The following is a 26,771-nucleotide window of genomic DNA, read 5'->3' on the forward strand; positions in this document are numbered from 1 at the left end:
TGGAACGATCTCCCCGACGAGGCTCACCTGGTGCCAACATTGTTATCTTTTCGGCACCAGGTCAAGACCTTTCTCTTCTCCCAGGCATTTAACAGCATTTAACAACATAGGCTAAGTTTGTTTGTTTTTTAATGGACCCCAGAACTGTTGTTGTTTAAAATGGATACTGTTGTTTTATACTGTTGTTTTATGTTTTTGATGGTTTTAAATTTGGTATACTTTTTTAATGTTCACTGTTTTTAACTTTTGTAAACCGCCCAGAGAGCTTTGGCTATGGGGCAGTATATAAATGTAATAAATAAATAAATAAATAAATTGTTGCTGACTTGTAGCTTCATCACACCAGCGTTATACTGTGCAATCACAGTGAATTGCATGCAAAGGACTCAGAAGTTTTCCACCTTATAATCTGCTTTGATTGTGAAGTACTCCCACGCATCCTGCTTTATTTGAAGGATATATCTGAAGGAACGCCTCCTCCCATATATACCTGCCCGGACCCTAAGGTCATCCTCAGGGGTCCTTCTCCGTGAGCCCCTGCCAAAGGAAGTGAGGCAGGTGGCTACCAGGAGGAGGGCCTTCTCTGCTGTGGCACCCCGGCTGTGGAATGAGCTCCCTAAGGAGGTTCGCTTGGCACCTACATTATATGCTTTTAGACGCCAGGTGAAGACCTTTTTATTCTCCCAACATTTTAACAATCTGTAAATTTTAAATAACATGGTTTTAAATTTGTAATTTTGCATTGCTGCTGTTTTTATCTGGTTGAGCTTTTATATTGTATTTTATATTATGGTTTTATACTGTTGTTTTATACTTTGAATGGATTTAATTTTTGTGAACCGCCCAGAGAGCTCCGGCTATTGGGCGGTATAGAAATGTAATAAATAAATAAATAAATAAATAAATAAATAAATAAATTATTTGTGCTTCTTAACCAAAAGATTCACCGTATTTAGCCCCTACTTTTTGAGCATATCTTCCGAGCTGCCGCTGGGGCGCAGGAGCAGGATTATAAAGAAATGCTTACATCTGCGTAAGCTTTAAAGATAAAGACTCCAAAATTGGCACAGTAATAGATATTAGGGAGAGCTTTAAGCATATCAAATTTGAATTGAATTGGGTCATCCGTTGATTTTTTAATGATTTTTTTACATTCCCCCCCTTAAACTCACTTCCTGGTATGCAAAGGATCGCTGTCGCCCGGTAGCAAAAACAACAACCGTGAAAGCTTAGCGCTACGGGGATAATCCGAGGGAAGCAGGTACGTGGGATGAAGCTATTAGATGGCTTCAAAAGAGGATCAGAAAAATTGATGGAGGATGGTCTGCTCTAATGGCAGAGCCTGGTGGCTCCAGTGCCAGTGGGGTGGTAAGTTCTGACTGGTTCTTATTGAAACCTGGAGTGGAAATCACGTGAGGTCCTGGTTCCTCTCTATTCGGCCCGGGTTAGGCCTCATCTAGAGTATTGCGTCCAGTTCTGGGCTCCACAATTCAAGAAGGATGCAGACAAGGTGGAGCGTGTTCAGAGGAGGGCAACCAGGATGATCAGAGGTCTGGAAACAAAGCCCTATGAGGAGAGACTGAAAGAACTGGGCATTTATAGCCTGGAGAAGAGAAGATTGAGGGGAGACATGAGAGCACTCTTCAAAGGCTTAAAAGGTTGTCACACAGAGGAGGGCCAGGATCTCTTCTCGATCCTCCCAAAGTGCAGGGCACGGAATAACGGGCTCAAGTTAAAGGAAGCCAGATTCCAGCTGGACATCAGGAAAAACTTCCTGACTGTTAGAGCAGTACGACAATGGAACCAGTTCCCTAGGGAGGTTGTGGGCTCTCCCACACTAGAGGCCTTCAAGAGGCAGCTGGACAAGCATCTGTCAGGGATGCTTTAGGCTGGATTCCTGTATTGAGCAGGGGGTTGGACTCGATGGCCTTGTAGGCCCCTTCCAACTCTGCTATTCTATGATTCTATGATTCTATGGATTCACCACCCCACTGATACTGGAGCCGCCAGCCTGGCTATTAGTCACGGAGGCTAGCTGAAGCCTCCAGCTTCAGAAGCTGTGCAGTTCTGAATCCCATCTGCCAAGGGACTAAGGACAGGGGTGGGCTTGCCTTCACACCCTGCCGGTGGCCTTCCCAGAGGCACTGAGCTGGCACAGACACACCACCTGGCTCTGATCCGGCAGCTCTCTGCTGCACCGGGATGTCCCTAGAGGCATCCCTGCCATGAGACAAGGTGAGGTGGCAGCACTCAGGTGCCATGTGGTCTACCGTACTGGGCATACCCTTGGGATGAAGCCCCAGTGAGTGCAGTAGATGGAAAGCGCTCCCTTGGACTGAGCCAAGGCCCTGGCAGTGGGTCTCCTGGAGGTCTCAAGGATCACAGCCAGGAGCTCTGAAAGGCAAAGAAGTGGTGCTGAGGGCCACACTAGTCAAGATGTTAAATGCCTCTTTGCATCTAACCTGCAGGGTGGTTATTATTATTGTTGTTGTTTTAAAATGCAAATTGCATGAGATAGGTGGTGATAATTAGTGGGGTTAGTGCAGGTGTGGAGAGAGAGAATGGACCCTCTTCCTCCCTTCCTGTGGTCCTGAGGAAATCCCCCCTCTGAAGGTGCTATTTGCATTAGGAGACCCCCACCCTCATTTCAGACTTCAGGACTGCACCAAATGCCATGTTGGCTGAGAATGATGGGAGTTGCAGTTCATCCGGAGAGCACCAGGTTGGAGACAGCTGTCTTCCTGGGTGCCCCATTTGTAGACACAGAAACAAAAAACCTCTGAATGCCTGAACATGGGGCTCCTGGAAGGATACTGCCTCAGCCTGAGTCCAAGCAGCGTTGCAATCCGTTTCGGACACTTGTCGCCCTGCTCCTCCTCCTCCTCTTTTCCCAAAAGAGCACCGTTTGGTTCCAGGCGACGGCGTGGGCTCTCTCTGCTCACCCCAAACGCCACTCTGCCAAAGGGCACGAGGTCCATCCCTGCTGAGATGCACGGGAAGGAAGACAGTCCAGGGGCTCACCGTGGCCTGGTGCTCCTGCTTGGCTTCTTCCAGGGCCCGGGTCATCTTAGCCACCTCATCCAGGGCTCGGAGAAGCTGGACGTCCGGCCCAACGTTTTGCATCAGGATCATACTCTGCCGGTTGGCCTCCTTCTGCTTCAGCAGCATCTGTGAAGTGGGGGGGGGGGGGGCGCAGCTCAGAGGTTAGGGCAAGAGCTGCAGTGGCAGAAATCCTCCCAGAGCGCAGGACACGGAATAACGGGCCCAAGTTACAGGAAGCCGGATTCCGACTGGACATTAGAGCAGTACGACAATGGAATCAGTTGCTTGGGGAGGTGGTGGGTCATAGAATAGCAGAGCTGGAAGGGGCCTACAAGGCCATCGAGTCCAACCCCCTGCTCAATGCAGGAATCCACCCTAAAGCATCCCTGACAGATGGTTGTCCAACTGCCTCTTGAAGGCCTCTAGGGTGGGAGAGGCCACAACCTCCCTAGGTCACTGATTCCATTGCCGTACTGCTCTAATAGTCAGGAAGTTTTTCCTGATGTTCTTACTGGTCTTTATCTTTATACTGGAATTGGACCAGACAGCCCTTCAAATAGAGGTCTCCTTTGAAATAGAGGATGGTCCTTGGCAACCTTTCAAAGAGAGGACTGTCCTCTATAAAGAGGTCACATGGCCAGCCTATGTATTTTCCGAAGAGCTTCCATTGAGAGGCCATCATATTTTCCCAGTGCTCAGCAGACATAATTTTAGCGTTTGGAAAATGTGATTCTTCCCCAAGAAGCATGCCTTCTTCTCAGTGTAGAATGTAGCCCCAGGGGGATGATAGGCCCCTATTGGCAAGTGCCTGGGACATCACTGGTGACTAACACTACTCTTCTATACCCCTCCCTGCTCCCATGCCTGTATTATTTAATTCCTTTCTTGTTAGAGGCTGAAGTGTTGTACCTTTGCTCATGTCCATCCAGACCCAATTGTGTATGTGTGGGGCGGCGGGGGAGAAGGAGTTGGGTCGGGTTGGGTGTATCTACTTGAATTCATACCTGGTGGGCAAAGATCTCCGCTTGCTCTCTCAGTTCCTCTTCCAGATCCAGTTGTTGTGACACCTTTCCATACTCCTCGGTGACCAGGCAGAACACTGGAGAGTTTGCAAAAGAAGACATCCATCAACTGCATTACAGGAGGGATGGGAAGGAAAGGACGTGTCGCTATGGCAACCAGAGGCTGAGATCCCCTCAGGGTGGGAAAGCCCCCTCCCGTTTGCTTTATCCCACCTCTGGTGGGTGGAATCTGTCCCCTGGAAGCTCACTGGCTGGTCCTTCCCCCCACAATTGCAATCTCAAGCTGCTACAAGATGAGGCCACAGCCATCCATCGAGATGGGGTTGGAAGGAAATTATGGGAAGGATCAGGCGACCGGTGCCTCCTGCTTGTGATGGCGATGTACTGCTACCACCGGGATCAGAGTCAGCGTATCCATGAATACCAGTTCCTGCAGACAAAGCGTGGGAGGGGACTGCGGCTGGGCTGGTGCCGTGGGTAGGCCCACTCGCAAGGGTCCCCTGGACCTGCTCCTTCTCTTCCCCTGTTACATCCTGCTCGTTCACCTGCCTCTCGCTCTGGCCCAGACAATGGTGGCGGCGGGGAGGAGGAGGAGGAGGAGGAGCAGGAGGAGCAGGAGACGCCACGGCCTCCTTGCTCCCGGGCTCCCTGCCTGTCAAGCAAGGAAGGGGGAGCAAGGATGAAAAAGAAGATGAGGAGCAAGAACAGGTGGTCAGGAGGAAGACTCAGTGAAGGAGGGGGCCATGGAAGGGGTCCTGCCTAAGCCCTCCCTCCCCAACCCCCAACCCCCCCTGGAGCTGGCACTGACTATTGCCCTTGTATTATTTTTATTCTCATTTATTACATTTCTCTGCCTGTGGGCTTCCCAGTGGGGCATCTGCTTGACCCCTGTGGGGAACAGGATGCTGGATAAATCCTGCTTTTGCTGGCCCAGGCTCCCATCATATGTTCCACCCCCAGTGGTGCTCTGAGAAGCTCAGCCGTCTGATTTCCGTTGTCGTTCTCCCTGCACATCTCATCCATAGTAGAAGATGAGCGCTGCTGCGTTGGAACAAGGATTCATTTAACCCAGTTTCCTGTCTCCAACAGTGGGCAGCCAGATGCATCAGGGCAACCTACAAACAGGGCAACAGACCTCCCCTGTTGGTTGCCTCCAGCAACTGGCTTTGAGAGACAGACTGCCTCTGATCATGGCATTTCCATCTAGCTCTCACGGCTACTCGTGGGTTCCTTGCCCACCCCACTCTGGAGATACCTGCCCCTGCAGGTGTAGTCCCCTCCCTTCCTGAGCTGGCATTTCCTTCCTGGTCACCCTACATGGTTTGGGTCCAGGCTACCTGCGGGATCACCTTCTCAAGTACAATCCGCCCCACACACTCAGGTCCTCTGGGAAGAATCTACTTCAGTCTGCCAAAATCAGGCTGACAACTATTACCCAGAGGACCTTCTCCTCGGCTGCTCCCAGACTGTGGAATGGCCTGCCGGAGGAGATTCGTCAACTTAACAATCTTTTAGCATTTAAGGAAGCTATGAAGACTGATCTCTTCTGGCAGGCCTATCCAGGGGAATTTTAGGAGGTTTTTAGAATGTTTTTAGGATGTTTTAACAATGTATATTATGTTCTTAATTCAGTTTTATGTATTTTATGTTGTTCCCCGCCTCGATCAAAATGGAGAGATGGATAAGAAATATATTATTATTATTATTTTTATTATTATTATTATTTAGTCTAGGCTTTTCTTTTTTGGAATAAGAGCCTGATGTGGCACAGAGCAGTAAAGCAGCAGTTTCTGCAGCCGAAACTCTCCCCACGGCCTTTCGATCCCAGTGGAAGCTGGTTTCAGGCAGCCGGCTTGGGTCAACTCAGCCTTCCATCTTCCCGAGGTCGGTAAAATGAGTACCCAGTTAGCTGGGGGAAAGGTAATCACGGCCGGGGAAGGCAACGGCGAACCACTCCGCTATGAGGCCTGCCAAGAAAACGTCAGCATGTCCCTCCAAGAGTCAATAATGACTCAGTGCTTGCACGAGAGGTTCCTTTCCTTTCCCTTTCTTTTTTGGAAGACTTTCCTTTTTTTGTTGTTGTTGACTGATGGGTCAACGTCAGACTTTGAGTGTTCCACATTTGTGAGTGCCCTGGATTCCATCCGGCATGACCTGATCTCTGTTTCTCTCGGATCCATATTGCGCTCCATCAAATATGTGTTTAAGTTGACAAAGCAAGCAGGCACGGTCAGGCTTATCCAACCGGCGTGTGGCACACATGGTAACTGACCGGGGACTCTTCCAGTGACCCCTTCCCCAACTCACCTTGCTTGACCCTCTTCAAAGCCCTCTGGCTGTGCTCCACTGAAGCTTGCAGCGTCTGCTTCTGGGATTTTTCCTCCTCTAGCTTTGCACAAAGGAGGTTTTAACACCAATGAGTACAATAAATATCGTGACATTTTGAATCGACAGAGCAAAGGGCTTTGCACACATTATCATTACAACAGCAGTGCTCTTCTCCTCAATGGCAGATGGTGAAAGTCGAGGCTGTGGGAATGGTGTGGTTTTGCCTAGTGAGACGTGGCAGAGGAAAGATTCAAGCCAAAACCCTTTCTGGGCCACAGGCTGCACTTTGAACGAGTCTTAAAGTGCTCCTGGCTTCAGTTGCTTCGCGATATGAAGGGCCAGTATGCCCTTGTTCGCATTACAAATGCCTTTCTCTTTCGCCTTTGCAACGATGAGGCAAAGAGGTTGCCTTACATCATTGATCCATCCAGCTCAGCACGGCCCTCTCTGCTAGGAAGACGGGCAGAGATCACGGGCAGAGAGGATGGGACCTTTCCCACCCATGGCTACGTGAGAAGCTCTAGCGCCTACGTGATGGGCCAGCCTGACTTCGGCGTGATCTACACCAAGCAGGATATTGCACTAAGAAAGCGGTGCATGGTCTGTGTCAATGGGCCCCAACAGTTGTCAGTGCACTTCAGTATCGCTGCAAAGCAGCAGTGCGGCTCCTGCCTTTTATATACTACTTTCATAGTCATAGAATCATAGAATAGCAGAGTTGGAAGGGGCCTATGAGGCCATTGGGTCCAACCCCCTGCTCAATGCAGGAATCCACCCTAAAGCATCCCTGACAGATGGTAGTCCTGCTGTCTCTTGAAGGCCTCTAGTGTGGGAGAGCCCACAACCTCCCTAGGTAACTGGTTCCACTGTCGTACTACTCTTACAGTCAGGAAGTTTTTCCTGATGACCAGCCGGAATCTGGCTTCCTTTAACTTGAGCCCGTTATTCCGTGTCCTGCACTCTGGGAGGATCGAGAAGAGATCCTGGCCCTCCTCTGTGTGACAACCTTTCAAGTCTTTGAAGAGTGCTCTCAGGTCTCCCCTCCATCTTCTCTTCTCCAGGCTAAACATGCCCAGTTCTTTCAGTCTCTCTTCATAGGGCTTTGTTTCCAGACCCCTGATCATCCTGGCTGCCCTCCTCTGAACACGCTCCAGCTTGTCTGCGTCCTTCTTGAATTGTGGAGCCCACAACTGGACGCGATACTCAAGATGAAATAGCAAGTGCAATAGCCTGCTTGGTGTAGATCAGGCCATAGAGAGCTGCAAAAGCTCGTGAAGGTGTTCAACTTCCTCCAAGGAAGACCCCCCCACCCCCAACTGTCTCCTTCTCTCTAGGTCATCACTAGCATTGATTGGTCTTTCTGGGCTGCAATGCCCAAGCAGCAGAAGCACACTGGGTACAGTAGCAATGCATTTGCTCTCCAGGGACGCAAGAACAAAATCCCTGGCTCTCCAGGCCTCCCAGGTTGGGTTCAGGGGAGGAAGACGAGGCCCGTGAACTCTTAGTGGGCCCCTCCGCCTCCAAGCCTTACCCCGAAGCCTACGGGTTCCTCCCTCCCCAGGGTTCACCCACGGTACCTGTCCCTGGAGTTGTTGGACATGATCCTGGAGCTCCTTCACTTGCACGGCCAGTTCCTTCTTCTCACCCAGCAGCCGGGAAACCTTTGCTTGAAGGTCTGGGGCAAGAGAAGGAGAACGGGAAAAATGGATGCAGCCGCCATCCATGAACTGCTGGTTGTGGCCACGGCTGCTTTAAGGCAGCCAACCGGGCTCACTCTTCACCCCCACGCCCCACCCCTGCCTCGGCTCTGCTTGGGATACCCATCAGCCGGTCCCATTGGCCCCATTTCACAGGTCCTAAGGCTGAACCCTTTCACAGTAAACAAATCCCCGGCCTGAATCCTTTGCTCTGGATCTAGTCCAGATGTAAACTGCCCTGCTCTTGCCATCCAGGCCCCTCCTAAACCTTTCCAGGGAAGGATTCCGCCTGAGAGCCCATCACCACCACTGCTTGCGTTCAGGCCTTTTTGCCACACAATCGCTGCAGCCGTTTGGGTCCAGCTGCTGGCTGGCTGGATTCTCCAGCGCTGGTTGTTTCAAGCTCCTGGCCAGGAATGCCAAAGGGATGCGTCACGGTCCGGGACTCAGCCTCAGAAAGCTCCATAGCGGGGAGGGCTCTGAGACACCAACCCCCCTGAGACCCCCTCTCCTGGGACTGTCTGAGGAAGCAGCCTTTGGGGAACCCTCTCTGCACCCTCCATCATGGGGCCCCATGCAAAGGCTTCTCCTTACATCCTGACTGTCAGAGCAGTACAACAATGGAACCAGTTACCTAGGGAGGTGGTGGGCTCTCCCACACTAGAGGCCTACAAGAGGCTGCTGGACAATCATCTGTCAGGGATGCTTTAGGGTAGATTCCTGTATTGAGCAGGGGGTTGGACTTGATGGCTTCATAGGCCCCTTCCAACTCTATGATTCTATGGGTACTAGTCTGAAATGATTTTCCTTCTTTGCTGCCTCTTGAAGGCCTCTAGGGTGGGAGAGCCCATAACCTCCCTAGGTCATTGGTTCCATTGTCGTACAGCTCTAACAGTCAGGACATTTTTCCTGATGTCCAGCCGGAATCCGGCTTCCTGTGACTTGAGCTCGTTATTCCGTGTCCTGCACTCTGGGAGGATCGAGAAGAGATCCTGGCCCTCCTCTGTGTGACCACCTTTCAAGTCTTTGAAGAGTGCTATCATGTCTCCCCTCAATCTTCTCTTCTCCAGGCTCAACATGCCCAGCTCTTTCAGTCTCTCCTCAAAGGGCTTTGTTTCTACCGAAATAATGTGCATGCTTGGAAGAGCCTCTGAGCTAGAAAGACCCATGGCCTGAGCATTCACGAGGCAGCAAGAGGCTTTCTCTTGGAACAGGAGAGGAAGGGATTCCAGACTCGCCTTTGATTTGCTGCAGATACTGGCACACAGGATCCATGGCTGGCTCGGTGTTGATCTCCTCCCTGTTGCCCAGGTCCACAAGGTCCTCTGGGAGTTGGCTGAGCAGAGGCAGCAAGGCCCCGCTGATCCGCTTCAGCTTCTTGTTCTCCAGGTTCACCTGTAGGTGTCAAGATGCCACCCCAAGAGTATGGCGAGGCACATCTTGAGAGCAGGAACAGAGTGGTGGCGGAGGTATGGAGCTGCAAGATGTCTTGGGGAAGGATTGTGGGTCAGTGGTAGAGCACCTGCCTTGCATGCAGAAGGCTGTGACTTCAGCCCTGAGACCCTAGAGAGCAGCTGCAGGTCAGCACTGGCAATACTGGGCTAGACAGGAAGGGTCATGAGATAAGGGAAAAGGCTTCTCTCCTTCTCTCTCTCCCTCTACCACGGCCCTGATCCCACCCCGCTCATAGCAGGGAAAGAAATGATGTTGGAGAATGGAGATGCGTCCTTCATCGCATCTGGCTTGGCCTTGAGCTTTCACGAGGGGAGGAGGACTGAGGGGTGAAGCCAAAGGCTTCACAGAAGAGGGCTTGAAGGATGGTTTGACAGATGACGCCCAGTTATCCATGCTCTGGTACAGTTAGACTACTGTAGTGCATTGTACGTGGGGCTGCCTTTCAAACAGTGCAGAAGCTGTAGCGAGTGCGAAACACAGCTGTGCGAAGAGACTATCTGGGACGGGGCTCTGTTAGCAGACCTTGTCGGTCTTTAGACCACTGAACTGACGTTAAAAAATTTACATTCTCCATCCGCCCAGATGTTGTTTCCTGCAACTCCCATCAATAAATAAACTACATAACATTGACCCTTCAACAGTTAACTGTTAATTTAAAACTGCCTTCTGCAACTTGGGTCCCTCCAGAAGTTGTTTCCTACAGCTGGCTGGGGATGATGGGGGCTATAGTCAACACCATCTAGAGGGACCCAGGTTGCAGAAGGCAGTTTTGAATTAACAGTTAAGTAACAGTTGAACTGTCGGTGTTATGTAGTTTATTTATTATGGCTATTGCATTTGACTTTAAGTGAATTGCTTTGAGCAGAATGTATTTGTGGAAAATGCATGATATAAATGAACTGACACACACTCTCTCTCTCTCTTTCTCTTTGGCAGGATCTACACTACTGCTTATAATGGTTTATAATGGTTATGACAACTGTTCAGGCCCAGGACACATTACATACACCATTTTCATAACGTTTTTAAAGTGTTATATCCTGCTTGGTGAAGATCAGGCCTTTCTCTCTCTCTCTTCTCCCTTTCTTTTTCTCTTCAGGCCCAGGTTGAACTGCTGGCGGTTACCTTCAAAGCCCCACACAGCCTGAGATGGGGACCTGAAGGGCCACCTACCTCTACAACGCAGGGACGATCTCAGTGGAGGGGCAAATGCAGGTAGAACAGAAGAGGGCAGCCTCCCTATGCCTGGGTCCCAATCCCCTGCCCTTCCGGGACAGTGATTCCGCTTCGCTACAAAGTGTGAGCACCCTGTGTGCCTTGTTTTAAAGCAGCCTTCCTCAACCTGGGGCACTCCAGATGTGTTGGACTGCATCTCCCAGAATGCCCCAGCCAGCTGGCTGGGGCATTCTGGGAGTTGTAGTCCAACACATCTGGAGTGCCCCAGGTTGAGGAAGGCTGTAAAGAGGGGAAATGGTGTGTGTGTGTGTGTGTGTGTGTGTGTGTGTGTGTGTGTGTGTGTGTGTGCACCACCACTATGGCAACAAATCCAGTGCTGGCAGTGGGGAGTGTTGTGGGCTGTATTTGGAGCACCCCTTATACAGTGTCTACGTGAACCTGCCCACCCACTGACACCACTTTCACAAGCCTTTCTCCAAGTGCCCCCCTCCCATGGTCAGAGGGATAGTGCAGAAGACTAGCAAAAGGGTCAATTTGGTAGGAATTGGTCACTTGTGATATGTTTGCCTGCTGCCTACTGATGCCATTTTGGAGCTGGGTAAAGATTGGCTGCCTATATGTTTCCAAGCCCAATTCAAAGTACTGGTTTTAACCTGTAAAGCCCTACATGGCTTGGGACCACAATACCTCATGCCTCTCCCGACATGAACCTACCCGCTCACTGCGCTCAACATCTAAGGTCCTCCTCCGAGTGCCTACTCCGAGGGAAGCTCGAGGGATGGTAACAAGGGAGAGGGCCTTTTTGGTGGTGGCCCCCCCAATTATGGAATGCTCTCCCTGATGAGGCTCACCTGGCACCAACACTGTTATCTTTTAGGCGCCAGGTCAAGACTTTCCTCTTCTCCCAGGCATTTAACACCATTTAACAACGATAAGTTTGTTTTTTAATGGACCCCCAGAACTGTTGTTTTTAAATAGATACTGTTGTTTTTATGTTTTTGATGTTTTTAATGTTTATTTATTTATTTATTTATTTATTACATTTCTATACCACCCAATAGCCGGAGCTCTCTGGGTGGTTCACAAAAATTAAAACTATTCAAAATATAAAACAACAGTACAAAACCATACTATAAAATACAATATAAAAGCTCAACCAGATAAAAACAGCAGCAATGCAAAATTACAAATTTAAAATGAGTTAAAAAATATTTATAGACTGTTAAAATACTGGGAGAATAAAAAGGTCTTCACCTGGCATCTAAAGACATATAATGTAGGTGCCAAGCGAACCTCATTAGGGAGCTCATTCCACAGCCGGGGTGCCACAGCAGAGAAGGCCCTCCTCCTGGTAGCCACCTGCCTCACTTCCTTTGGCAGGGGCTCACGGAGAAGGACCCCTGAGGATGACCTTAGGGTCTAGGCAGGTACATATGGGAGGAGGCGTTCCTTCAGATAGCCCGGCCCCAAGCCATTTAGGTCTTTAAATATCAATACCAGCACTTTGAATCGGGCCCGGACCTGGACTGGCAGCCAATGAAGCTGGAAAAGGACTGGCGAGATGTGGTCTCGTCGGCCAGTCCCTGTTAGTAACCGTGCTGCCCTGTTTTGTACCAGTTGAAGTTTCTGGACCGTTTTCAAAGGCAGCCCCACGTATAACGCATTGCAGTAATCCAAACAAGAGGTTATCAGAGGATGGATAACTGTAGCTAGGCTGTCTCTGTCCAGATAAGGGCGCAGTTGGTATATCAGCCTAAGCTGATAAAAGGTGCTCTTTGCCACTGAGTTCACCTGTGCCTCAAGTGACAGTTCTGGATCCAACTGTTTTTAACTTTTGTAAACTGCCCAGAGAGCTTCGGCTATGGGGCGGTATATAAATGTAATTAATTAATTAATTAATATTTTCCTAGGCCTTTGAAAACTGAATTTTTAATCCTCCTCTAACTCTCCCTGTATCATCCTGCATTGAGCAGGGGGTTGGACTCGATAGCCTTATAGGCCCCTTCCAACTCTACTATTCTATGATTCTATGATTGGGTGACCCTATGGAAAGGAGGACAGGGCTCCTGTGTCTTTAACAGTCACTTAGAAAAGGGAATATCAGCAAGTGTCATTTGTATGCCTGCAGCACCTGGTGAAATTCCCTCTTCGTCACAACCGTTAAAGCTGCAGGAGCCCTGCCCTCTTGTATCTGGTCAGAAGGGCAGGGCTCCTGCAGCTTTAATGGTTGTGACAAAGAGGGAATTTCACCAGGAGCTGCAAGCATACAAATAACACCTGCTGAAACTCCCTTTTCAATACAGCTGTTAAAGATACAGGAGCCCTGTCCTCCTTGTCATATGGTCACCCTAAATTACATTTCTATGCCAACCAATAGCCAAAGTTCACTGTAGTTAAAACTGTAAAACACAGCAGCAATAAGATAAAACTACATTATAAAAGCAGAGTAAAAACCACCAGCAGTGTAAAAGTCTAACAAATACAACAACAGATTTAAGACAATAAAAATTATTTTCTTGCTTTTAGACTTCTTTGCCTTTGTAATTCATTGCAGGAGAAATTCTTTTTCTTTTTAAAAAAGATATTAGATTGCATTTTTTTTTAATTGTTGGTATCAGGTGAATGTTTCGAGGTAGGGGAATAAATACCTTAAGGGTGCAGTCCTATGCAGGTTTAGACAGCAAAAAGGCCTACAACTCCCCGCATTATTTATTGGTAACATTTATATACCGCTGAATATAATAGAATCTCTCAGCGGTTCACATGCCCCTCCGTAGGACTGCACACTTAAAAATATAAATTGTAAGCGAGAGAAGTTAAAGCTTGTATGTGGGTTCCTGTTTGAGGAAAGCAAACCTGAAGCCAGCGGACCCAGTGACAGAGTTTCATGGCTGTCTATTATTAAACTGGATGGAAAGGAATGGTTTAGATCGCCATCGTTGAAAACTAGGCTGACCCTATGAAAAGGAGGACAGGGCTCCTGTATCTTTAACAGTTGTACTGAAAAGGGAATTTCTGCAGGTGTCATTTGTATATATGGGGAACCTGATGAAATCCCCTCTTCATCACAACAGTTAAAGCTGCAGGAGCTATACTAGAGTGACCAGATTTAAAAGAGGGCAGGGCTTCTGCAGCTTTAACTGTTGTGATGAAGAGGGGATTTCACCAGGTTCTCCATATATACAAATGACTCCTGCTGAAATTCCCTTTTCAATGCAACTGTTAAAGATACAGGAGCCCGGTCCTCGTTTTCATAGGGTCACCCTATGAAAACCACCCCCCACCGCCCACAACTACCTCCGACTCTGTCTCCACGGAGACTGCGGTGTCCCTGCCGAGCCGCGCTCACCTGCATTGCAAAGGCTTCTGCCTGCTCTCGACATGACTTCTCAATCTCATATTCAGCTTCCAGTGTGGACAGTTCTGCCAGCAACGCTTGAGAAGCTGGGAATGAAAAGGAAACGGCTGAGCATAAGACGAGCTGCTCTGAATCCGAGCAAAGGCCTCTCTAGTGGCCATGCAGGAGCCCTATCACACTGACTCCCCCCCCCCCCCCGGTATGCATCCGCGATTTCCACCTCCGTTTCATTAGCGCGTCAAGCACTGGTCACTTTCACACGTTTACGTTCTTGCGCTATTTTGCCTTGTTTACCATTTCATCTGCGCCAGCTCGGGCTTCCCAGTATTGCCACCTGCCCCTTTTCCTTCCCCCTCCAGTTCATTGGTTCTTGTGGTTGATGGACATTGTGATGGACCTGGGCACTTTCCCCCACCCCTTTGCTCTGGTTTTGTTGACTACTGTTTTAACAATTTAGCGTTTGATCAATTAGACGCCATTTCTGCCTTTCAAGGGGGAGAAATAGCAACGAGAGAGCAACGAGAGTGGGGTTGGAGCAGCGGAAATTCATTCGAATGACTCAGCACAAGCCCGGTCGTTCGAGCAACTCAGCTCGCCCTCCTCTTTCGTCAGCAAGACCGCCTTCAATGCAGACACCCCCAAGAAGGGAGGTTCTGCGACATAGCCGACAATGGCAATACACGGGGACAGAAGGGATGTTTTATCCCGCATGGAAAAAAAATGTTACATTTCCCCCGACCTAGAAAAACACGGAAAATGGAGGGGAAGGGGCAAGACGACTGCAGGAAAGGGACAATGTTGTATGAGTGTCACGGAGCAAAACGGTAAACAAGGCAGGATGACAGTGGGATAAAATGTTGGTGTGATGGAGCCCCAGATTTCCTTGGGCAGCCCACAAGCAGGACATGAGTGGCACAGCACCCTCCCACTTGTGCTTTCAACAGCCACTGATACTGGAGACTGCATGGACCCATTGTGACTAGGTGGCAGCAGGATGTGGCCACGCTGGGGAGATGAAGCTTGGGTGGAGGTTCAAACATAGGTAAACACTTTGGTGCCATGAAGAATATTGACCTCACCTGGCCAGAACCTTTTGAAAGGAAAATTTGGAACTGCATGGTGTGCGTGCATGTGTGTGTATTTGATTGTAACACATGTTCATGTGCAAACTGCTACAACACACCTGAGCGTTTTCCTTATGCATGCACACGTTTTTGGCTTAGGGTCACATTCCTTGCCATTTAGAAGCCTATGTATAGTGGGATAAAATGATCCTTAGAGCTGGGAAATAGTATGATTTTGTGAAGAAAAGAATAGCTTTGGACCATTAAAAGTGTTTTTAAAATGAGAAATCAGTGTGTGTGTGTGTGTGTGTGTGAGAGAGAGAGAGAGAGAGAGAGAGAGAGAGAGCGCGCGAAGCAGGAGGGAGTGTCGAGGGCATGGTTGACTTTTGACCTGTCTTGTGTAAGGAGACAGAGGGCTCATCTACACCAAGCAGATATTCAACTATGAAAGCAGTATATAAAAGGCAGGAGCCACACTACTGCTTTATAGCCGTGTTGAAGTAAACTGCAGGATTTACACTACTGCTTTATAGTGCTACTGAAGTTCACCGACAACTGTTGGGGCCCATGACACATCTACACCAAGCAGGATATAATGCTATGAAAGTGGTATGAAAGCAGTATGTGACATGATTTGGACGAGGAGGTGCAGGGAACGCTGATCAAATTTGCAGATGACTCAAAATGGGGTGGGATAGCTAATACCCTGGAAGACAGAAACAAACTTCAAAGTGATCTTGATAGGCTGGAGTACTGGGCTGAAAACAACAGAATGAAATTTAATAGGGATAAATGCCAAGTTCTACACCTAGGGAAAAGAAACCAAATGCACAGTTACAAGATGAGGGATACTTGGCTCAGCAATACTACAAACGAGAAGGATCTTGGAATTGTTGTAGATCGCAAGCTGAATAGGAGCCAACAGTGCGATATGGCTGCAAGAAAGGCCAATGCTATTTTGGGCTGCATTAATAGAAGTATAGCTTCCAAATCACGTGAGGTCCTGGTTCCTCTCTATTTGGCCCTGGTTAGGCCTCATCTAGAGTATTGCGTCCAGTTCTGGGCTCCACAATTCAAGAAGGACGCAGACAAGCTGGAGCGTGTTCAGAGGAGGGCAACCAGGATGATCAGGGGTCTGGAAGCAAAGCCCTATTAAGAGAGACTGAAAGAACTGGGCATGTTTAGCCTGAAGAAGAGAAGATGGAGGGGAGACATGATAGCACTCTTCAAATACTTAAAAGGTTGTCACACAAAGAAGGGCCAGGATCTCTTCTCGATCCTCCCAGAGTGCAGGACACGGAATAACGGGCTCAAGTTAAAGGAAGCCAGATTCCAGCTGGACATCAGGAAAAACGTCCTGACTGTTAGAGAAGTACGACAATGGAATCAGTTACCCAGGGAGGTTGTGGGCTCTCCCACCCTAGAGGCATTCAAGAGGCAGCTGGACAACCCTCTGTCAGGGATGCTTTAGGGTGGATTCCTGCATTGAGCAGGGGGTTGGACTCGATGGCCTTGTAGGCCCCTTCCAACTCTGCTATTCTATGATTCTATGCTATGCCAATGGGTTAGTGCACTTCAATACTGCTATAAAGCAGTTGTGTGGCTCCTGCCTTTTATATACCGCTTTCTTACCACTTTCATAGTGGAATATCCTGCTTGTGTAGGTGAGCCCAGAGAGAGTGTTTTGATCTATATTGAAGAATTATACTCATAATTCCCCAACGCCTCTTTGAGGTCAGTCAGTTTCTGAATTCTCATTGCAATGATAAATTTGCATAGAAAATTTCTCTCTTCTTGAAGCTCATTAGTTTAGCTCCTGACTGTTGTCTTGTTGTGTTTGGTGGAATCTTCAAGGTAGCCTTTTTCCCATGGTGAACAGACCAGCTGCTGTACTACAACGATCACTTTCAGACACAAACGTTTCGCGTCACTTTCCCCTAATTCAGTGTGTCATCTTGGATATTTTCTGGCATCACGCTACCTTTTCTCCTAACTTTAGGCTCTTTCAGACAGGGGGAAATCGTGTTCCCTTACCGTCGCTCTTGTTTCCTGCTTCGCTTCTATAATAGGAATGAGAAGAATCACACAGGGAGAAAGGGGAAGCAAGCAGCGAACATGTGACCCCTTCAATTTAGTGGGACAGCACCCTCTAGTGGGCATTTTATAGCGAAACTTCTCCTGCACAAGGCAGGAAATAACAGCCAATTTTGCTATAGCTCAGAAAAGTCGCGTTTTCTGAAGATTATTTTATAACGAAAAGAATGGAGAAACGAGCGGGAGACACGCAGGAGGGTCACTACATCGTCAAAATAACCCTTGAACGACTGTGAGTGGCCAGTCACAAACGTGCTATAAAATGCTCATCCGAAGAAGCTCTTTGACTACTTCCCATGTCTTGACTGGAAAGGGGCTCTATGTTCTAGAATGATTTCCTTCATCTTTGAGACGCTGGCGAACACTCTCTGGGGAGTAGCTGCGGAGTTTGCTGGGTGTGTCTTTGGCAGAAGGGAGAGGAGAACCAGGTAGGCTTGAGGCTTCTGGCGGAGTTTAGACTGATCACTTTACTTTTCACACTGTTATCAGACACTTTATACATCAGCTGCCATAATACAACTTTTACCCGTTCCTCCCCAGCATCAGTTGCTGGGGAACATGGGTAGGAGGGTACTATTGCACCCGTGTCCTGCTTATGAGTTCCTGGTTGACAGCTAGTTGGCTACAGTGTGAATAGAGTGCTGGACTAGATGGACCCTTGGTCTGATCCATGCTCAGGGCTCTTCTAATGTTTTTATCCCCGGAACATCTTGTGTTTGTTGCCTTTCGTGTTTGTGTGAGTGTGTGTGTTGACTTTTATTTTTAAGCCCTGCTTTCTCACCCTCTGGATTCAATGTTTGAGCACCACAGTAGAAGCTCGGGACTTTCCTGCAAAAGTAGGCAGTGAGAGCACAATGCCAACATCTCCTCTTGGGATAAGCAGGCCAGGGTGCAGTGGACGTTGCATTAAGGGAGTGGACTTACCATGCTCAAATTCAGCTAACTTTTCCTTGGCCTCGTCCCTTTCTTGAAGAAGAGCTGCTTCCTGAAGGATGAAAGGGAATAGACATTTATTTGCATTTGAGTAGGGTGACCATATTTGGGAAACCAAAAAAGAGGACACCTAGTGTGTGTGTGGGGAAGCAGCTTTCTGAGTCCTGCAGAAAGTACGTTATTCCCCCGCCACCTTAAAGAACCCGATTGGAGTGGAGGAGGGGAAAGGATTTCATTCTGCACCACCACCATCCACTCCAATTGGGGCCTTTTCTATAATGTCCACGAATGACCCACTTTCCCCTTTAAGACCTCAATTGGAGCTCGGGGTGGGGGAATGACGTGCCTCAAGAAAGCATGTCACTCCCTCCTGCCATGCTAATGGCAGCCTTAAAGGGGAAGGTGTGTCATTCCAGGACATTATTGAAAATTATAGAAAATCCTCCCTGACACCATGGAAAGAACAAAAACCAGGACAAATCCGGGGAAATCCTGACAGTTGGTCACCCTACATTTGAGGTTTGGCATCACCAATTGTGGGCCAGTTCTAAAACAGTTTCCACTCCGGAAACAGAAAATGATCCCATTGGAATTGATGGCTGAGTATGAAGTGGATCCATGTACCTCGTCTTCTTCATCTTCCTCCGATTCTGGGTCGCTGCCAGATTCCAAAATGGCTGCAAAGGAACACAAAGAGAAAGTCGGCACAAAAAGTGCAGGTCTCCCAGGAGAATTTGGAGGGGAGCCAGAGACATTCCAGGAAAAACAGCCCATTGCAAATTGCATCATGGAAAGTTCTCCTGCACAGGCGCCTTACAGAGGAGAATATCCTGCTGATGTGGGCTTTAAACACGCATCCCCAGACAGCAACAAGTAATGTCATGAAATGAATATTTCTGCATTTAAATTTCTTCCAAGATTACATTGGAAAAGAATGTACCTGATCAACGTGTACCTGAGTGCCAGTGTGGTCCAGTGGTCAGAGTGTCGGACTGGGAGTCGGAAATCCAAGTTCTAGTCCCCACTTGGCCATGGAAACCCACTGGGTGACTTTGGGCCAGTCACAGACTCTCAGCCCAGCCTACCTCACAGGGTTGTTATGAGGATAAAATGGAAAGGAGGAGGGGGATTATGTAAGCCGTCTTGGGTTCCTTGAAGAAAGGCAAGATGTAAGTGTAATAAATAAATAAATAAATAAAAAACATAGAAGATGCTGCCTGTGGTCGTTTTTATCTATTCATACATCAGATTCATTGAATATTATTACCACCTCTATTTTTAACATAGAATCATAGAATCATAGAATAGCAGAGTTGGAAGGGGCCTACAAGGCCATCGAGTCCAACCCTCTGCTCAGTGCAGGAATCCACCCTAAAGCATCCCTGACTGATGGTTGTCCAGCTGCCTCTTGAATGACTCTAGTGTGGGAGAGCCCACAACCTCCCTAGGTAACTGATTCCATTGTCGTACTGCTCTAACAGTCAGGAAGTTTTTCCTGATGTCCAGCTGGAATCTGGCTTCGTTTAACTTGAGCCCGTTATTCCGTGTCCTGCACTCTGGGAGGATCGAGAAGAGATCCTGGCCCTCCTCTGTGTGACAACCTTTTAAGTATTTGAAGAGTGCTATCATGTCTCCCCTCAATCTTCTCTTCTCCAGGCTAAACATGCCCAGTTCTTTCAGTCTCTCCTCATAGGGCTTTGTTTCCAGACCCCTGATCATCCTGGTTGCCCTCCTCTGAACACGCTCCAGCTTGTCTGCGTCCTTCTTGAATTGTGGAGCCCAGAACTGGACGCAATACTCTAAATGAGGCCTAACCAGGGCCGAATAGAGAGGAACCAGGACCTCACGTGATTTGGAAGCTATACTTCTATTAATGCAGCCCAAAATAGCATTGGCCTTTCTTGCAGCCATATCAATGCAATTTGTGCATTAGGTAGCCATCTGGCTGCTAATACCTGCAAATGTCTTAGGATGATGGGGAGAACCTGCAACTCTTGGACTATTTTTCGTGTTATTCGGCTCGCTGCTGGCTCACTCTTTGTCATGACCTGCCTGGAGGAGGATTCCTCTAATGAAGAAGAGGAGGGGGAGATGAGAGCCAGGCGAGGACCTGGAGCTTCAGCTGACAGCCCTCCCCTGGAACCATCAGAAGAGCAGCAGCCTGGCCCCTGCACTGCCATTCCTGTTCTCCACCAGGTGCAGGAGGCAAAGCCCTGTGATGACTCATCCCTCCTAGCGACGTAGGCTCAGACGTGAGCAGCAAAGAAGCAAGAGGAGGCCGCAGCACCGGGCCTCCCTTAAAAGCAACACACTGACCTAATTAGCCATCTGTGTTGATTAACAACCAGCTATAAGTCAGCACAGTTGGAGCCGTGTCTCTGCTGCAGACAATAGCAATTCAACCTCTGTGTTTGGCCTGGCTTTTCCAGAACTTGTAGATTCCTGGACCCTCAACAACCCATCTGGACCACTCTCTTGGAAACTCCCTGATGGCTCTGATGCTCGGCACGACTGACTCCCATGGATGGAACTCTGTACTTCTTTGTCCTCGCCCCTGCCTTTTCCTACTAATGCTACTTGGAACCTCGTCTATCTTAGAATCATAGAATAGCAGAGTTGGAAGGGGCCTACAAGGCCATTGAGTCCAACCCCCTGCTCAATGCAGGAATCCACCCTAAAGCATCCCTGACAGATGCTTGTCCATCTGCCTCTTGAAGGTCTCTAGTGTGGGAGAGCCCACAACCTCCCCAGGTAACTGGTTCCATTGTCGTACTGCTCTAACAGTCAGGAAGTTTTTCCTGATGTCCAGCTGGAATCTGGCTTCCTTTAACTTGAGCCCGTTATTCCGTGTCCTGCACTCTGGGAGGATTGAGAAGAGATCCTGGCCCTCCTCTGTGTGACAACCTTTGAAGTATTTGAAGAGTGCTATCATGTCTCCCCTCCATCTTCTCTTCTCCAGGCTCAACATGACCAGTTCTTTCAGCCTCTCTTCAAGGGCTTTGTTTCCAGACCCCTGATCACCCTGGTTGCCCTCCTCTGAACACGCTCCAGCTTGTCTGCGTCCTTCTTGAATTATGGAGCCCAGAACTGGACGCAATACTCTAGACGAGGCCTAACCTGCCACCTTCAAAACCTTTTGCTGTTCTTGTAGGTTCTCCTCTTACCTGCAAGCTGCCTGAGTCCATCCTCCGAAAGCTCTCCTTGGGTCTGTGCCGGCAGGTGTATGGTGGACATCTTTTAGCCCTGCGCTGCTCTGTCAGTCTGTCCACAGTCCAGCCTCTCTGTGAAAGGGATAGGACTTTCCCTGCGTCAACAAGAAGTGAAACCACTTCTCTTCCTGTGTGGGGACGGCCACAGGGGCCACATGGCTTTTTGACTTTATGCCAAACTTGCATTGCATGAACCTCAAAGGGATCCCTTTGGAGAAGTGAGAAAGGGATCAGTAGCAGCTGACAGCACAGGACTGAGTGAAATCAGATGCTTTGGGCGGTGTGTTGTTCTAGCAGACAGGGAACTAAGCAGTGGCCCATAGGCCAGCCCCACTACCACGGCCCAATCTACATGGAAAAGCTATCAGAAGCACTTTCTGGTTTTATCCGGATTTTCCTGAAATCGGCTTTGGTCAGTCAGAGGAACATGAAGCAAGAAAATTGGAGTCTACACTACCTAAAACTCCGCTTTCATGAGTCAAACGGCACTTGAAGCCACACCAAACCTCAGGGTTGGGTGGGTAGAGTCCAGTGAGTAGAACTGAACGTCATTAACCCTGTAGGTGCTGCTCAGTGGATGAGAGAGTCTTGTTCCCTGCTCAGGGTTGGAAGGGGCCTATAAGGCCATCGAGTCCAAACCCCTGCTCAATGCATGGCGGCGGCGGAGGATTAATGGAATTAAGCTCCTGTAGTTAACCCCACACTTCTCCACTCCCATCCACCACTAGGATATTGTGAATGGTTAAAACAGGCGACTGCGATATTGTGAATGGGCAAAGCACGCAACTGTGATATTGTGAATGGTTAAAACAGGCGACTGCGATATTGTGAATGGGCAAAGCACGCAACTGTGATATTGTGAATGGTTAAAACAGGTGACTGCGATATTGTGAATGGGTAAAACTGTGCTACTGTGCTATTGTGAATGGGTAAAACAGCACTACTGCAACATAGTGAAAGGTTGAAACAGTGCTACTGCGAAGTAGTGCTAAGTGGGAAAGGAAGCCTTGTGTCCAAAAGCACCCTATTGCAAATAGGGGAAAAGAGGGACTAGGGAGAAGGAGGGGGAGGGGAGGGGGAGGGGAGGGGGTGGCCCCATCCCTTGACCAGGTCACTGCCTGGTCACAGAAATGCACTTAGGCACACACAAGATTTAATGCGAGGGGATGGGGGCACATTGCAGCAGGACCATGCAGGAAAACACTGAACCAAGATAACTTCGTGAAGATGCGCCTTTCCCAGAGAGAAGCTGCGAGGTTGCTGTGGTTTGGCAACAGCGTCGTCTGTCACGAACAACTCTGCCGTGCTCTTGCTTTGCACTGCGTTTGCCATGCAGGCTGGGCTCAAGGCAGCTTTGCTTGGCCAGGCCAAATGCGAATTAAGTTGTTTTTAAGGAACTCTTAAAAATCCGACCCTCTAGAGTGCCCCAGATGGCCTTTGCCCTTTCTCCTGGCCCCACCCCATTTCCCCCGGCTGCTGATCCTTTGGCAGTCTCCTGCTCTTGTACGTTTTTCTGCCCCAGTCTAAAAGGTTGCAGTGCCTCTCCTAAGGCTGAGTTACTGACAGCGAGAGCTTTAAGCTAAGATAGGGTAGTATCTTGGCTCCACCCCTTTGTCTTAAGCCACGCCCACCACTGGAATGCAGCCCCCGACATCTTCTCCACATCTCTGACATCCATCATTCAATCCAGACACATTATTGGTTAGACTTCTTGCAAGCCACACCATTCCTCTCGTTTCATTTTAAGCACGAGGGTAGAACAGCTTGTTACGAGGAAATGAAAGCGTTGCTAGTGTGGCAGAGAGGCAGTTGCTGAGAAAACTGGTGAAGGTGGGGGGAGGTTTGCTTAACTCGCTCCCCACCCATCAATTCTCTCCTGCCAATGACCCCCCCCTCTCCCCGGCTGTTTATAGCCAATTCCCCCCAAACCAGGCTTCAAGAGCAGAAGTCATTCTAGCAGGGTCAAGTACCTGTGCCTCCCTCCCACCTGTGCATTTGCATGACCTTAGCAAGTGTGGAACACGTGTTTGCTGAGATTTGCAGAAGGGCCATGGAGCAGGAGCTTTGCAGGCAGAAGGTGCCAGGTTCAGCTCCTGGCAGCATCTTCAGCTAGTCTGGGAAAGCCTCCTATCAGAAACCCTGAGGATTTGCTGCCAGTCAGAGTAGGCAGCACTAACCTAGATGGACAAAGGGTCCGACTTGGGATGAGGTCGCATGTCATTTTCCGCTCATAATTCTGCCCTAAGAAGGTATCAGGAACTTTACCAGAACTAAGGGGGACAGATTCCAGCTGGACATCAGGAAAAACGTCCTGACAAGCCATTTCTGGCAGCCTGCTGCAGCCACCTGCATTTTGCCGCCACCCAGAAAAACCACAGCGGCTCTGCCAGAACTTCCGTGCACAAGTGCTGGCAAGGGAATCTCTTCCTTATCACCCATCTCTGATGGAGTCCTTGCAGCCAAAAAGGTGGTGCGCCCCTGCGTTAAAAGAACAGAAGAGTCCTGGCCTCCTGATCGCCCTGCCTCAAAATCAGTGTTTTTCATTGCCCTTGTGGATACGTTGGGCAGCCTCTCCCAACCTGGAGCCCTCCAGATGAGTTGGACTCCAACGCCCACCGCCCCAGGCGGCTCAACTGTGCTGTCTGTGGTGATGGGAGCTGTTCCCAGGAAGAAGGAAAGGCTATTAAATCAGTTTGGGCCTGTGGTATAAGAATGCTCGAAGAATGCTTGACTTTCTGGGCAAATCCAGAGTCTGGTGCCTTCGAGCTCCCATGCATCCTGCCTTAATTGTGCAATAAAGCAAAAAGATTCGCCATATTTAGCCCTCACTTTTTGAGCGTATCTTCCGAGCCGCCGCTGGGGCGCAGGAGCAGGGTTTTAAAGAAATGCTTACATCTGCATAAGCTTTAAAGATAGAGACACCAAAATTGACACAGTAATAGATATTAGGGAGCACTTTAAGCATACCAAATTTGAATTGAATTGGGTCATCCCTTGATTTTTAATGATTTTTTACATTTCCCCCCTTAAACTCACTTCCTGGTATGCAAAGGAGGGCTGTCGCCCCACCACGAAAGCTTAGCGCTACGGGGATAATCGGATCCGAGGGAAGCAGGTAGGTGGGATGAAGCTTTTCCAGAGGCTCACGAAAGGGTGGGGGAGGAGAAAGCAGTGTCTCGCTACAGCCTTACAAAGGCTTCCCAAACGAAAGTTTTCATATCCTTGTTAAAAAGATTTCCACTTTTATTTTGAATCAGGACACGATGCGGCTGCAACTGGCTCTTTTATGGCCATCAAAGGGAAGCGTCAGGATGTCCTGGAGGCGGCGAACCAGAAAAGGGAAGTGTGGGGTGCGGGAGCCATAGGCGGATCTAGGCTCTGATCCGTCTCTGGGTCCTCACAGCCTGCGGCCTCCTGGTGCGTAGGTCCCTCGCAGCCCGACTCTTTGGCCGCTGGAGATTCAGAGAAGAGTGTCTGAGCTCTGGGTCCCCTTGGCCTCCCGTGGGTAGTACTCCGCCAGCATGCTCTCTGGGATCCGTTTCAGCAGCTCTTTGGGGAAAATCCTGAGCAGCTGCCAGCCAATGTCCAGAGACTCAAAGATAGTCCTGTTCTCATATGGCCCTGGAAGAAACAGCAGCCACAAATGAGAGATTTTTAAATATGGTCAGTGGCACACAATCTAATAAATAAATAAATAAATAAAAGTCAGCGACATATCTAAAGGACATTCAAGAGTAGAAGATGATACTGTAGAATTCAGCCTCCCTCAACCTGGAGCGCTCCAGATGTGTTGGACTGCACCTCCCAGAATGCCCCAGCCAGCTGGCTGGGGCATTCTGGCAGTTGTAGTCCAACACATCTGGAGCACCCCAGGTTGAGGAAGGCTGCTGTAGACAGATAGATAGATAGATAGATACATAGAATCATAGAATCCAGGGGGCTGGCAATGACAATACCCATTGATGAGATTCCAGAAAAGAAAATAGTAGAATATGTCTCAAGGAGAGACTAGAAAGCGTGTTAAGATCAAGCTACAAACTTCTAGAAAAGAGATAGAGACAGAACTGACAAGTCTATCCCAGGAAATGCTTGACAACAGCTAAAGATACTGTCTGTCGTGTTGTTCCTCTGGTTACCATGACCCGGCTTTTTTGCTTTCCGGGGTTCTCAGTTCAGATTTTGGTGAACGCTCTGAAGCCTTGTTACTAAAATGTTAGTATCGCTGCACAAAACCCCCTACACCAAATTTGGAAAACCAAAGGGGCACTACCTAAAACGTGAACGTTTCATCCAGATTCTCATGATCTATTGACATACCTTAGTTCATGATTCTGACACTAAAATAATATCTCCTTCATGTCATTGAGATCATATGACAGCTCTCCTAAATTTCTGCACTGGCTCCCTATCCTATCCTTTTCCATATTCAGTACAAACGCCTTGTCCTGTTTAAGCTGTGCTGCCCAGAACTGGCCGCAGACCTCCAGGCGAGGTGTGACCAAAGCAGAAGAGAGTAGTATCATTACTTCTCATTATCTCGACAGGAAACTTACGTTGATGCAGCCTAGAATTGCATGAATCTTTTTAGCCGCTGCGTGTCATTGCTGGCTCATGTTTATCTTGTGGTGTACTAGAAACTTTTCATACATCTTTCTGTCAAGCTGACTTGACATTCCCAGAAAACCCAGGTCTGCCATTTTTATGCAAATTAGCAGTTCGCTAAGATTCATGAGCCTTGTGTGGCGCAGAGCAGTAAAGCAGCAGTTTCTGCAGCCGAAACTCTCCCCACAGCCTGAGTTCGATCCCAGCGGAAGCTGGTTCTCAGGCAGCCGGCTCAGGTCGACTCAGCCTTCCATCCTTCCGAGGTCAGTAAAATGAGTCCCCAGTTAGCTGGGGGAAAGGTAACAACGGCCGGGGAAGGCAATGGCAAACCACCCCGCTATAAGGCCTGCCAAGAAAACATCAGCGAAAGCTCGTGTCCCTCCAAGAGTCAGTAATGACTCGGTGCTTGCAAGAGAGGTTCCTTTCCTTTCCTAAGGGGAAGGATAGCCCAATGGGCAGCTCTCAGGTTGCTCATTGGGCGCGCCAGTGGCTCATGCAGCGCAGCGAGCGCCTGGCGAGAACAGACAGAGGTGAGTCTGTCCATCTATATTGGGACATGAGTGCAGGTCTCACCCTCCCATAGTCAAACTATGGAACTCACTACCACAAGATGTGGTGATGGCCACCAATTTGGATGGCTTTAAAAGGGGGTTGGATAAATTCCTGGAGGAAAAAGCTATCAATGGCAACTAGTCCTGATGTCTTCTACCTCCAGTAACAGAGGCAGTATGCTTATATACACCAGTTGCTAGGGAACCTGGGTGGAAGGGTTCAGTTGTACCAACTCTAGA

The 26,771-nt window shown here is 48.9% G+C and overlaps 2 protein-coding genes across 2 annotated transcripts in view; both read right to left on the minus strand.

Moving 5' to 3' along the window:
- The window catches only part of LOC134404615 (shootin-1-like), a 35,830-nt gene extending 14,427 nt beyond the window's left edge, over positions 1–21,403 (minus strand). Inside the window, exons 1-9 of the mRNA XM_063135385.1 lie at positions 21,334–21,403; positions 18,794–18,846; positions 18,161–18,221; positions 14,070–14,164; positions 9,328–9,484; positions 7,970–8,067; positions 6,372–6,453; positions 4,047–4,141; positions 3,022–3,168 (exon numbers count right to left, since the gene is read on the minus strand). Coding sequence (XP_062991455.1) covers positions 3,022–3,168; positions 4,047–4,141; positions 6,372–6,453; positions 7,970–8,067; positions 9,328–9,484; positions 14,070–14,164; positions 18,161–18,221; positions 18,794–18,846; positions 21,334–21,403 — 858 coding nt within the window. The remainder of the gene's footprint in view (positions 1–3,021; positions 3,169–4,046; positions 4,142–6,371; positions 6,454–7,969; positions 8,068–9,327; positions 9,485–14,069; positions 14,165–18,160; positions 18,222–18,793; positions 18,847–21,333) is intronic.
- Positions 21,404–24,838: 3,435 nt separating this feature from the next.
- ATP6V1B1 (ATPase H+ transporting V1 subunit B1) overlaps positions 24,839–26,771 on the minus strand; it is a 77,002-nt gene continuing 75,069 nt past the window's right edge. The window contains exon 14 of the mRNA XM_063135272.1: positions 24,839–24,999. Coding sequence (XP_062991342.1) covers positions 24,839–24,999 — 161 coding nt within the window. The remainder of the gene's footprint in view (positions 25,000–26,771) is intronic.

The sequence above is a fragment of the Elgaria multicarinata genome, chromosome 10 (genome assembly GCF_023053635.1).
Source record: "Elgaria multicarinata webbii isolate HBS135686 ecotype San Diego chromosome 10, rElgMul1.1.pri, whole genome shotgun sequence".
NCBI classification, from domain to species: domain Eukaryota; kingdom Metazoa; phylum Chordata; class Lepidosauria; order Squamata; family Anguidae; genus Elgaria; species Elgaria multicarinata.